A 13,406-nucleotide genomic window follows, 5' to 3' on the forward strand; every position below is an offset into this window, starting at 1 on the left:
ATAGCCTACCCCTCACGGCTAGTCGATACCGAACTTAACGTCCCCATCCTACAGACGGATCACAATCAGTGCCAGCATCGGGTTTCACCCTCTCCCTTCTTCATCATTATCCAACATAAACATGATACCACACTACACACACCGGTTACAGTCACCTACACTTCTCGGATGCACTTAAACACACAACTCTCACACTTTGCGAAGGATCAAAACAGTTCAAAGAAGGGCAGCTCGTTTTGTACTATCGCGAAATAGAGGAGAGACTGCCGCTGATATGATACGCGAATTGCGGTGGCTGTCATCAAAATAAAGGTGTCTTTCATTGTGAAAGGATCTTCTCATGAAATTGCAGTCTCCAGCTTTCTCCTCAGAGTGTGAAAATACACTACCTACATAGGAAGGAATGCTCACCATAATAAAATAAGAGAAATTAGAGCTGGTATATAGTACTATTGGCCTTTATGGCAAAGGGGAGGAAGGAGTGGCGTAAAGATCCTCATCATCAGACTTTGTGCCAGTGGCTTGCATTAAATTCAGAGACCTTTCCGGAGTCTCTCATGTGATACTATGCCAGCTGACGGATAAAAATGTTTTTGTTTATAAAGTCAGTACTGCACTTAACGACTGAGTGTCCGCTTGAAATTTGCACATTAGTTGAACAACGTTCAGTGATCCGTATTTTGCTTTCCGAAGATGAAATGTTTCCTCGAATAATTTTACATTACGGTGAAAGTTGAATGAACGGCGAACATTTTTAAAAGTGGATAGAAGAGTTCAAAAACTGCCGAACCACAGTGACTGACGAGCAACTTTCTGGCCGGCCAGAAGTGTCAACTCCTTCGCTTGAAACCCGCATTGATGACGTTATTGGTGAAGAACGACATGTTACAGTTGAACACATAGCAAAAATAGTTGCAGTAAGTGTTGCCACAGTTCATAACGTTATCAGTAACAAGCTCAAGTACAGCAAAACAAGTGCAAGGTGTGCCCCCGAAAGGGTTTACGCAACAACAGAAGGAAACGGGAAAGATTATAACGTGTGATGAAACTTGGGTTCACGATTTTGGACCAGAGTTCGAAAGAGAACGCATGGAACAGAAGCACACTAATTCATTTGTTCGAAAGAAATTCAGAACGCAAACATCAGCGGAAATGTCATATTGACCGTTTTTGGGATGCCCAAGATGGCGTCTTTTGTGATTACTTAGAAGATTAGTTTACAAAAAGCACTGCAAACTACCCAGACATGTTGATGAACAAAGTTAAGCCAGCAATGAGAGAACAAAAAAAGGCGAGATATCGCTACACGTGAGTGTTTGCCCTCACACAGCACAGCTGACTCAAGAACCATTGAAAACATGGGTAGGGAGGTACTTACTCATCCTCCCTTCATTCCAGGTTTGACGTCCTTGGATTTTCATTTTATTGGTTCACTCAAGGAGGCATAACGTGGTAAAAAAATAGCAACGAGGAGGGCAAAGAATTTATGGGAAAGTGGCTCAAACTACAGGAAAAATACTTCTTTGCATCAGGTATAGAAATTGGTTCATCGTTGGGACAAGTGTATTAATATTGGTGGGGATTATGTTGAGAAATAGTAAAGCCTCATCTTGCAAAAATATACAGTTTTTCACCATCAATGCGTCTAATTACTGAATGTCCCTCGTATAAATATTCATCATTGCCATAGATGTGAAATTTGGAACAACAGGTGGCTTACAATATGTTCATGTTATTTGTGTGTAAGGTGGTGACGCATTTTCAACAATATATGCTGCATTATGAACTGATCTGGAATATCAGAAGTTTATAAATACGTTGTTGTTAAGCTGTGCAATAAAGTTATTGGTAACACGAAGCACATTAACGAATTAGTTGTGCTCTACTGTGTTTATCTACTTTAGAACTAATAGTGAAGATGTTTATTACATACTACTACTCCTTGTTCAGACAAAACCGTAATTAAGTTTTACAGAGACAATATGGTCGCGTGCGCAACAGTTGTAGCATTCAGTTCTGAATTTCTTCATACGTTTCTCGTTAAAATGCAGGACTCAGGCCGTCTTGCAAGCTGGTAATAGTCTTCTAACTTTACTACTTACTATCAGTGGTGGCTGCAGACATTCTTTTGGGTTTTATAGCCGGCCGTTGTGGCCGAGAGGTTCAGGCGTTTCAGTATGGAACCGCGCTGCTGCTACGGTCGCAGGTTCGAATCCTGCCTCGGGCATGGATGCGTGTGATGTCCTTAGTTTACTTAGCTTTAAGTAGTTCCAAGTCTAGGGGACTGATGACCTCAGATGTTAAGTCCCATAGTGCTCAGAGCCATTTGATCCATTTTTGGGTATTATAAGCACCAAATAACAAAGAACATGGCGAAAAGGAAACACAACAGTTATGTTAGCTGCCGTAATTGTCGCCCACAGAGCGATATGTCAACGGGGAACAAAACAGAAGGCGCGACCAACACTTTCTGTGCCTGATGATTGCTATGGTAGCTCTCGTGTAAGCAATGAACTGTCAATCTCTTTCTTGCTCTGATCCGGATATACACTCCTGGAAATTGAAATAAGAACACCGTGAATTCATTGTCCCAGGAAGGGGAAACTTTATTGACACATTCCCGGGGCAGATACATCACATGATCACACTGACAGAACCACAGGCACATAGACACAGGCAAGAGAGCATGCACAATGTCGGCACTAGTACAGTGTATATCCACCTTTCGCAGCAATGCAGGCTGCTATTCTCCCATGGAGACGATTGTAGAGATGCTGGATGTAGTCCTGTGGAACGGCTTGCCATGCCATTTCCACCTGGCGCCTCAGTTGGACCAGCGTTCGTGCTGGACGTGCAGACCGTGTGAGACGACGCTTCATCCAGTCCCAAACATGCTCAATGGGGGACAGATCCGGAGATCTTGCTGGCCAGGGTAGTTGACTTACACCTTCTAGAGCACGTTGGGTGGCACGGGATACATGCGGACGTGCATTGTCCTGTTGGAACAGCAAGTTCCCTTGCCGGTGTAGGAATGGTAGAACGATGGGTTCGATGACGGTTTGGATGTACCGTGCACTATTCAGTGTCCCCTCGACGATCACCAGTGGTGTACGGCCAGTGTAGGAGATCGCTCCCCACACCATGATGCCGGGTGTTGGCCCTGTGTGCCTCGGTCGTATGCAGTCCTGATTGTGGCGCTCACCTGCATGGCGCCAAACACGCATACGACCATCATTGGCACCAAGGCAGAAGCGACTCTCATCGCTGAAGACGACACGTTTCCATTCGTCCCTCCATTCACGCCTGTCGCGACACCACTGGAGGCGGGCTGCACGATGTTGGGGCGTGAGCGGAAGACGGCCTAACGGTGTGCGGGACCGTAGCCCAGCTTCATGGAGACGGTTGCGAATGGTCCTCGCCAATACCCCAGGAGCAACGGTGTCCCTAATTTGCTGGGAAGTGGCGGTGCGGTCCCCTACGGCACTGCGTAGGATCCTACGGACTTGGTGTGCATCCGTGCATCGCTGCGGTCCGGTCCCAGGTCGACAAGCGCGTGCACCTTCCGCCGACCACTGGCGACAACATCGATGTACTGTGGAGACCTCACGCCCCATGTGTTGAGCAATTCGGCGGTACGTCCACCCGGCCTCCCGCATGCCCACTATACGCCCTCACTCAAAGTCCGTCAACTGCACATACGGTTCACGTCCACGCTGTCGCGGCATGCTACCAGTGTTAAAGACTGCGATGGAGCTCCGTATGCCACGGCGAACTGGCTGACACTGACGGCGGCGGTGCACAAATGCTGCGCAGCTAGCGCCATTCGACGGCCAACACCGCGGTTCCTGGAGTGTCCGCTGTGCCGTGTGTGTGATCATTGCTTGTACAGCCCTCTCGCAGTGTCCGGAGCAAGTATGGTGGGTCTGACACACCGGTGTCAATGTGTTCTTTTTCCATTTCCAGGAGTGTAGTTCTGGGATCTTTCCACTGTCGCTTATGCAATTAAGTAATACTATATTAATATTCTGTTTCTCCAGTCTGCTATGACAAATACTACTCCTGCAATTAATGGAGCTTAACTAAGTAGGTAAGAGCGCCACTTGCGAAACACAAGGTTTCAGTTTTGAGCCCCTGTCCAGCATGCAGATTTAAACGACCACAAATATGTGGACGCTGCAGTCCGGAACCGTGGGACTGCTACGGTCGCAGGTTCGAATCCTGCCTCGGGCGTGGGTGTGTGTGATGTCCTTAGGTTAGTTAGGTTTAAGTAGTTCTAAGTTCTAGGGGACTTATGACCTAAGATGTTGAGTCCCATAGTGCTCAGAGCCATTTTTTTGAACAAATATGTGGAGCTGCCATTAATAGTTCTGAAAGCAAAGGTTACGATTTCGTTGATAGAAATGAAATATACACAGAATATAGTTAAGTCTTTTAATTGTTGAAGGATAATTTTGTTTTACATTAAAGGAAATTTGTTGCCGAAGCAGGAATCGGCCCGAGTGGGGAAGGTGAGGGCTCGCAGCTGAACTGATCGTTGGCGCCCACGTACATCGACATCACACGCAGCTCGCCGGCATCCGTCACGTACAGCACGTACGCCTTCGGACTCGAGAAGCCGCCTGGGTAATGAGGTCCCGACAGCTGTAAGCAGACAACCTGTGTTAGAAGCACGTCTGAACTCCGCAAGTTACCATACGGTCTAAATCAGTCTACATACAGCATCAGCCTCCCCCACCCCTCTCCTCTACTCTTTTCCATTCGCAGAGTTAGACTGTCTACACCCCTCTGTATGGTTCCGAATTGAGATTGTGCCGTCTACGTACAGTGATCAGCCAGAACATTACGACCACCTACGTAATAGCTGGTATGTCCAACCTTGGCACGGATAACGGCGGTGAAGCGTCGTGGCACGGAAGCAATGACGCCTTGGTAGGTCGCTGGAGGGAGTTGGTACCACATCTACATACAAGTAACCCAAGTTCTGTAAATTCTGGGCAGGGGGGCGATGAGCTCTGACGCCACGTTCAACCACATCCCAGATGTCTTCGATGGGGTTCAGATCTGGCGAGTTGGCGGGCCAGCACATCAATTGGAACTCGCCACTGTGTTACTAGAACCACTTCATCATACTTCTGGCCTTGTGAAATCTTGTTGAAAAATACCACTGCCGTTGGGAAACACGATCGTCATGAAGGGATGTACGTCATCTGCAACCAGTGGGCGGCCGGGGTGGCCGAGCGGTTCTAGATGCTACAGTCTGGAACCGCGCGACCGGTAGGGTCGCAGGTTCGAATCCTGCCTCGGGCATGGATGTGTGTGATGTCCTTAGGTTGGTTAGGTTTAAGTAGTTTTAAGTTCTAGGGGACTTAGGACCTTAGAAGTTAAGTCCCATAGTGCTCAGAGCCATTTGAACCGTTTTTGCAACCAGTGTACGATACTCCTTGGGCGTCATGGTGCCTTTCAGGAGCTACACTCGGCCCATGGATACCCACGCAAATGTTCCCCAAAGCATAATGAAGCCACCGCCAGACTGTCTCCGTCCTGCAGTACACTTGTCGAGGAGCTGTTCCCCTGGAAGACGACGGATTTTCGCCCTCCCATCGGCATAATGAAGGAGGTATAGGGATTCATCAGACCATGCAACGCTCTGCCACTGCGCCAACGTCCAGTGCCGGTAGTCACGTGGCCATTTCAATCACAGTTGCCGATGACATGGTGTTAACAATGCATATAAATGGATCATCGGCTGTGGAGGCCCATTGTTAGGAGTGTTTGGTTCACTATGTCTTCAGATACACTTGTACTCTACCCGGTACTAAAGTATAATGTTAGGTCTGCCACAGTTCGTCGCCTGTCCTGTTTTACCAGTCTGTCCAACCTACGACGTCCGACATCTGTACATGAGCGGTGGCCGCCCAACCTCACAACGTCTGGACGTGGTTTCGCCATGTGTTGAAGAGTCTCACCGCCTTGGAAGAGCAAACTATGCAAAACTATTCCACCTGGTGTGCAAGATGCATTAAGATAGACGGATTACGCATAGACTTTAAGAATAACATAGTAACCTAAATTCCAGGCCCGCCCGGTTATCCGTGCAGTCTAACGCACTGGCGGGAAGGCATGCCTGTCCCCGGCACGATTCCGCCCGGGGATGCAGAAGTCACTTTTACATTCTCACAGAGCATCAAGGTAAGGTAATGTAAAAGCGCTTTGGTCTCTCACGTCGTGTTTCAACTCACGGTAAAGTTTTCAACAGCATCACACCCTAGATCGGCACCTAATTATAACGTCCAAGGCAAATTAATATTTGTGGAGTGATAAAAAACGACCGATTTCTTGCCACTCGTTTACAAATTGGGACTTCTGAAGCGTGAAAGAGACGTTTGGGTTTAATTTCTCCTTTTACTGCGAGAAACTACGTAGAAGACTCTCGCAAGAATAAACCTAACACTACTGTTCGTGAATAATTCAAGCATACTGAAGCTAAGTTGACTATCGACGTGACAGTTATATAGAGCTACAGAGCTATAGAAGATGCACGGGCTAAACAGAGATTCTGAACTGCCTCATTGCGGGTATGTTGTGCATAAACATTACCTTAAAGGGCAGTTGAGACTCGGTGAACTTTATATATTGTTATCATTATGAGAATAATTTATTGACTCACCACTGCCTGACATTCTGCATAGGATGTGTCATTCAAGTAGTCCCTGGCGCACTTTTTGAGTTCATCGTATGCATCTGGTACCTGTAGTTAAAAAGTAATTAAAATACAGCTGTAATTCTTCTCCGAAAAACATGGGAAAACATAACTATTTAACTTATTTGTAAGGAAATATGATTTGTATATTTCGCCTCAAGTAAAAGAAAGCGAAACAAAATGATAAATTTATGAAACATATATTTGAAACCGGAGTGGGTCATATGGCCTCGACCGCGCGGGGTAGCCGCGGCTCCCCCCGTAGGAGGTTCGAGTCCTCCCTCGGGCATCGGTGTGTGTGTTGTTCTTGGCGTAAGATAGTTTAAATTAGATTAAGTAATGTGTAAGCCTAGGGACCGATGACCTCAGCAGTTTGATTCCATAGGAACTTACCGCAAATTTCCAAGAAATTCATATGGCCTCAAAGTTCCGTGAAAGGGAAGACAAGCAAGTAGAAGAAGAAGTTTGATTCAGCTACAGCAAAGGATGTCGCGAGCACTGAACGGAGTAGCTGGAAGGAAGCTTAATAAGAGTCAGTAGAAACGGTTTTTCTGCTAGATCAATGTATGTAACTTGAGTCTGCTGGTTGAATGTTCGGCTATTAGAAGGTCGGTGTCGTCCTATAGCAGAATGAAACCAATGCCGGAAGGTACGCTTCGTCCGCAATTTTAACCTGTGGGGACCTCAGGGGAACTGGAAGAAGAACTTTTCTGTTGATACATCCTTTTATGTTGACGCCCAGCTGTCATGGAGACAGCTGCTGTAACGGATGGTCTGTTCTCCACCCACGGTGTTCATTAACACGAAATTTTTTGTCTTAACTGTCAGGATACAAAAGTGATGCACCGTTTGAGTGCCATATTTATACATCAGATTGAGAAAAAAAGATGAGATGAGACAAATTTCCTGGTGATTGTTAGGTTATTAGATATTACATATTAGTAGATAATGTAGTTTAGGAACATTTGCGCAACAGGGAACCAGTGACACACAAGGCAGCTAACTGGACCAATTCATCCATTCTTGCCCTGGGCACATTCATTTGAGTCTGCCGATATCAGGACGCATAAGAAGTAGAAAGTGTAATGAATAATTAGATATTGCATATAGATTAAATTTATTTCATATAAACGTTTGTGATATATCACACAACAATTTAATAATTTATATAGCATATTCTAGAAATAAAATATACTATTATACCTCTCTTTTTTCTGTCGTAGAAAACACACTTTTCCACAGCCACTAGAGGAGCAACACTTGCGTATGATCACAAATAAATAAAACATATGTAAATAAATGTTCGTTAACACACTAAGGAGAGAATACTATTTATAGTTTGTAATATTATCTCTTAGAAGGCAGAATGTCGTTTTTTTTTTTGTTAGAAAGCTGTCACATTTTTCGTGTCTGTCAAGCTGTATACACTACCTGCCTCATCCTGGCGTAGAGCGCGAAGCAGCCGTAGCACGCGTCATTGGTCGTGGATTCTGTGCACAGCGGCTGCACTAGGTCGTCGAACAGCAGGCTGCCAACACACAAGCAAAGCATCACTTTGTTAGCCACTTTCTTAAGAGTGCAATAAAAGCAGTGCGAATTCCCACACGTGACAGGCCTGTAGAGGTGAAGCTACCCTAGTATCCACAAACTAGGGAAAATTATTTTACTAATCATTCACTATCACCAAGACGGTAAAGCAGGTTACATATGGCACTTCAATTCTAAAACAATCTTCTACATAAACAATACATAAGTACAGATGAACGTAGCGAAAATACCTACAGAACTTTACGTTACTGTAATCTGCCTGTCTATGTAAAGCCGGCGCCAGAACGTAAAACCTTTCGCTCTAATAAAGTTAAAAAATCCACACTAATTCAAACACAGATAACCAATAAAAGAAATTTCAAAACAATGACATTAATAACCTTCAAAGTCATAATTGAAAGAATAATCTTTTAGGCCTTAGTAAAACTTTATACGCGGCATTCGGCGATCGCAGAGCAAGTGCCCACCAAATTCTGAATAGGCGAGGTATTTACCGAGGTGTCGATGAGTACTTGCCAGATTTATGCAGAATGTCTAATGAAGATTTTACTACCTGCTTTCTGAAGTGCAATCAATGATCAATAAGAAAAATATAAAGTCGAGAAGATAGGTAGCTGTTACAAGCTATGGTACCTATTACAAGCTTTGAAGGCGTGATAGCGCTTTGGGAATAAAAAAATATCGCAAAGAAAATAGGAATTTATTGAAGTCGTTGGTCATAAACACTAGGAGTCTACAGCAGCCATAAAATCTTTGTAGTCAGGACAAAACTGTAGAAGATATAGACCTTTACGTAAGAAATTCGATGCGCGCAATATCGCAGAAATCATTGCCCTTAGTGAAACTGTACAAGGACCATGAAAATGCTGTTCTCTTTTACTTCAGGCCATTAGTTTGGTCAGAATAAACTTTTTTTTAACTTTTCTGGAAATTATTTAGATTGAATAATGGCAAGAAGGGGTGCCGACAGTACCGTTTCCTTGATCCATGTGTGACAGGGAGAACTGTTCACCACACACTGTACAGTGGATTGTGCAGTATATGTATACCTACATAGAAACATGTAAGTGATAAAATGAATCATTCAAATGAGAAGAGTATGAATATAAGTTCAAAATCAAAGAATTTACCAATGGAAGAAAATAACAGCCCTGAAATACAAATTAACATAAATCTGAAGGCATAATTTCTTACCGAGCGAGGTGGCGCAGTGGTTCGACACTGGACTCGCATTCGGGAGGACGATGGTTCAATCCCGCGTCCGGCCATCCTGATTTAGGTTTTCCGTGATTTCCCTAAATCACTCCAGGCAAATGCTGGGATGGTTCCTCTGAAAGGGCACGGCCGACTTCCTTCCCCGTCCTTTCCTAATCCTATGAGACCGATGACCACGCTGTCTGGTCTCCTTCCCCAAACCAACCAACCAACCATAATTTGTTACATAAATGTTTTGATTACATTCTCACAAGAGTGAATACAATAACGAATGGTTGCTCACCCAGAATGCTTGTGAGCAGAGGCGACGGGTGGACAACATTCACAAACATGTATAAACTATTATTCGTCCAGTCTGATATGGCACCAAAGGCCAACACAATGGGAGAATGGTGAGCACATAAAGTGAGTAGAGGATGAAGGCAGTTTCTAGAACAGTTCTAGGTCCCCGGTACAGATTACAATACTTATCACAGATCATTTTCAATCCATATGTGGTAAAAAGTGGTGAAGGAATAGAGAAGCATAAAATCAGTGACACATTGATGCCTAATTATAAGGATAAGAGTCATACTGTAGTGACATAAAGCAAAACTGGCCACTTTACCTTGGAGATTTGTTTCTCTTCAAGAGACGAAGACTGTAAAGAGCGCAGTAAATATTACATGCTTCAAAGGCCTGGTCGGAAGGGGAAAGAAGACAGTGTGTGTGTGTGCAGGAGAAGAGGTCAGAGACAAAATATTTTGTAACAGAGGCATTAATGCTGTGATGCTGCCAGTATGTAGGATGCACGCTGACTTCATTCCCTTGTAGAGGGCTGCCTGTGAAGTTTCTCTGGGAAGGACAGTGGGTGCAGCCTTCTTAGCACATCTGACTCACATCTGAGTGCAAGGCTCATATCTACAAAATCCAGATGCAGTGAGATAGACCACAAAATTTTACTTCCAACTAAACTACTGCTGTACTGTAAATACATGTATATTCAGTACAGAAAGTAGAGTAAGAAGAGTCCTTTGCTAATGGAGACTGATTCAGACTAAACAGCACTTTTCATATATCAAAAAGACTTGAAGACATGACCATCAGTAAGATAGAGAGATTTCCACTAAGAGCTGCTTGAGACATGAGGCAACTGGCTGAACTTCCACAAAGTGTACCTGACCCAGCACTCTACTAATAAGAGAAAGACATGAAACATCAACACAAATACTGATGCATTACCTACGTTTGAATCGATTACTCTACTCAATAACTGAGACGCATTCGTGGAAAGTTGATGCAGACAAAAGGTCATCATTTTTAAGTATTACAAGTACATTATGTTCAACATTGTACAAGATATAAAAGGTTGATTCAGCCATTTTAACTGACCTATTTCTAGCACCTAGAATTTTTTAAGCAACCCTTGTTGGCTAAATCGGCCATCTTGGAAGAGATATGGCAATGCTGCATGTGAGAATAGAGAGGGAGAGGTGGTAGGAGAGGAGGGGTGACCTTGAAGGGGGAAGGTGGAGAAGGTGACATGGGGGGGGGGGGAGGTAGGGATAATATCCTCGTGACACTGTTGTTGTTGGGTGACCCTGAACTGTCCTGGAAATCACCTTCATCCTTTACTAATTTGGGTGCTAGGTCAGCAACTACTTGACTTTCCATGCGCACTCAGTCTCATGTGTGACAGTGCGTTAAGCTATACTTAATTTAATGTAAGGCAAGAAAGAGACAGTCCAGAGCCACTGTCAACGATAGACCGTTTCAGGCAACCAGTGTAGCACACTACACTTGGCACTGTTCGACCAGTCTTTTACGTCAGGTGATGGAGTGCATTCAGAATTAAAATATATGCTCAGGCGCACGAAAAATCTTCCCAACCCCTGGAGACATCACGCTAATACATTGTAACACCTACTCTAGCCTTGATAACAGCCTCATTATGACAAAGAGGAGAATCCAAAAGTTTCTTCATGTACGATATATGTTCAGCTGAAGCTGCTCATTGATGATCAGATCACATAGAGCTACCAAACTGCGGAGATGTTGATTGCTACATTTCATCCACCGTTCCCAATTGTTCTAGACATTTTACAGGCGTGCCAGACGAGGTGTGGTACGGAGCCTGAGTGTTAGACAACCCAGGAATGAGCACGTGCAGTCCTACAAATACAGCTGCTGGCATCTTGGAAGATGGGAGTGTTTCCAGAAAACTCATCATGAAGATACAGAAGAAAGAGCAAAATCGAGAATGTTGAAATAAACACAAGAGACTCTTTTTATGGTCACTATTCACACGCCAAGCTAAATGACTGCCAGTAGTACACCACCCCCTGTAGACGTGGTAGGCAGCCCGCGTTGATACACTAACATATCGGCTAGTTTCCATCACTGTGTGTTCATGGGCACGTCTCAACACAACAGCTCCGTTGTGCCATTCTGTCACGCATCCACTTCGACCCATCTTACTGCACTTAGTTCCATACAACTGACTGGCATGAATATACCTCACTGCCCTGACTTACGTCAGCGTTTGACGTTACATGACAGCCTGGTGCCAACTGAACGTCATATACAGCTCTCCAAAGCGGCTAGTATGTTCTTCTAAGGGCGTGACTGTTTTTTCTCCTGAGCTTATATCAGAATGGAGCAGTCTACTTCCACAGTAATAACCACGGATGAAAATAGACGCTAGTAATAGAAACAATACAAAAAAGACTGCCACTCATACATACTATGGTCAGGGAGACCATGAGGTATAAGTTCAGTCGCCTTATTAAAAAAAAAAACTGTATGTACATACAAAACTCCCTCTCGTTGCTCACCAATTTACAAAGCCCATCACAAGTAACATGACCTTACAGTAGTTTCAAAATCTATTACATTAACCTTGCAAATGATAGTTAAAAGATTATTAACAAATCACTATTGTCAGCAAAAAGTAAGATAATGGCAGTACGTACATAGACCAACATCAATCAGCAATTGTTTCATTTTAGGCCTAGAGTCTGATAATGTTAACATACAGGGTGTCCCAGGAAGAAAGGTCAATATTCAGCGATATGACAGGAACGAGCATTCGAAACAAAGAAGTCTATCAAACTTTGGTTCTGAAATGCAAATCTTAAGAGCTATGAGGACTTTTTCATTTTCGATACTGTGAAACAAATCTCTTCTACTGCAAGCTCTTCCCTTTCTATATATTGTGAAGAGGTAGTACGGTCCCAAGCAAGAATAAAATTGTATATTAAATGTGGTCTCTAAAATGCATACCTTAAGAGCTATTAACACTTGTTCAGTATAAGATCAAACAATGGAAAATCCAGGATGGAATATAACAATATTATGAAAAGGGAAGTTGCTACTCACCATATAGCGGAGATCCTGAGTCGCAGATGGGCACATTAAAAAGGCTATTACAGATAAAGCTTTCGGCCAGTAAATCCTTCGTCAAAAATAGACCACACACACACGCACGCACACACACACACACACACACACACACATACACACAGACACACACACTCACGCAAACGCAACTCACACACACGACTACAGTCGTTTCAGTTGCCTGAGACTGCAGCCCTGTGTGTGAGTTGCGTTTGCGTGAGAGTGTCTGTGTGTGTGTGTGTGTGTGTGTGTGTGTGTGTGTGTGTCATATATTTGTGACGAATGCCTTACTGGCTGAAAGCTTTATTTGTGACAGTCTTTTTGTTGTGCCTATCTTCGAATCAGCATCTCCATAATATGGTGAATAGCAAACTTCCTTTTTATAATATTGTTCAGTAGAAGATATGTGTTTCACAGTATTTAAAAAATATGGTTCAGATGGCTCTGAACACTATGCGACTTAACATCTGCGTTCATCAGTCTCCCTCAACTTAGAACTACTTAAACCTAACTAACCTAAGGACATCACACACATCCATGCCCGAGGCAGGATTCGAACCTGCGG

The 13,406-nt window shown here is 44.0% G+C and overlaps 1 protein-coding gene across 2 annotated transcripts in view; it reads right to left on the minus strand.

Moving 5' to 3' along the window:
- Positions 1-4,445: 4,445 nt before the first annotated feature.
- LOC126248264 (uncharacterized) overlaps positions 4,446-13,406 on the minus strand; it is a 127,410-nt gene continuing 118,449 nt past the window's right edge. For both annotated transcript variants that reach the window (XM_049949118.1, XM_049949116.1), the window contains exons 2-4: positions 8,132-8,228; positions 6,668-6,748; positions 4,446-4,641 (exon numbers count right to left, since the gene is read on the minus strand). In XM_049949118.1, coding sequence (XP_049805075.1) covers positions 4,462-4,641; positions 6,668-6,748; positions 8,132-8,228 — 358 coding nt within the window. In that variant the 3' untranslated portion in view covers positions 4,446-4,461. The remainder of the gene's footprint in view (positions 4,642-6,667; positions 6,749-8,131; positions 8,229-13,406) is intronic.

The sequence above is a fragment of the Schistocerca nitens genome, chromosome 3 (assembly GCF_023898315.1).
Source record: "Schistocerca nitens isolate TAMUIC-IGC-003100 chromosome 3, iqSchNite1.1, whole genome shotgun sequence".
Taxonomy (NCBI): Eukaryota; Metazoa; Arthropoda; class Insecta; order Orthoptera; family Acrididae; genus Schistocerca; species Schistocerca nitens.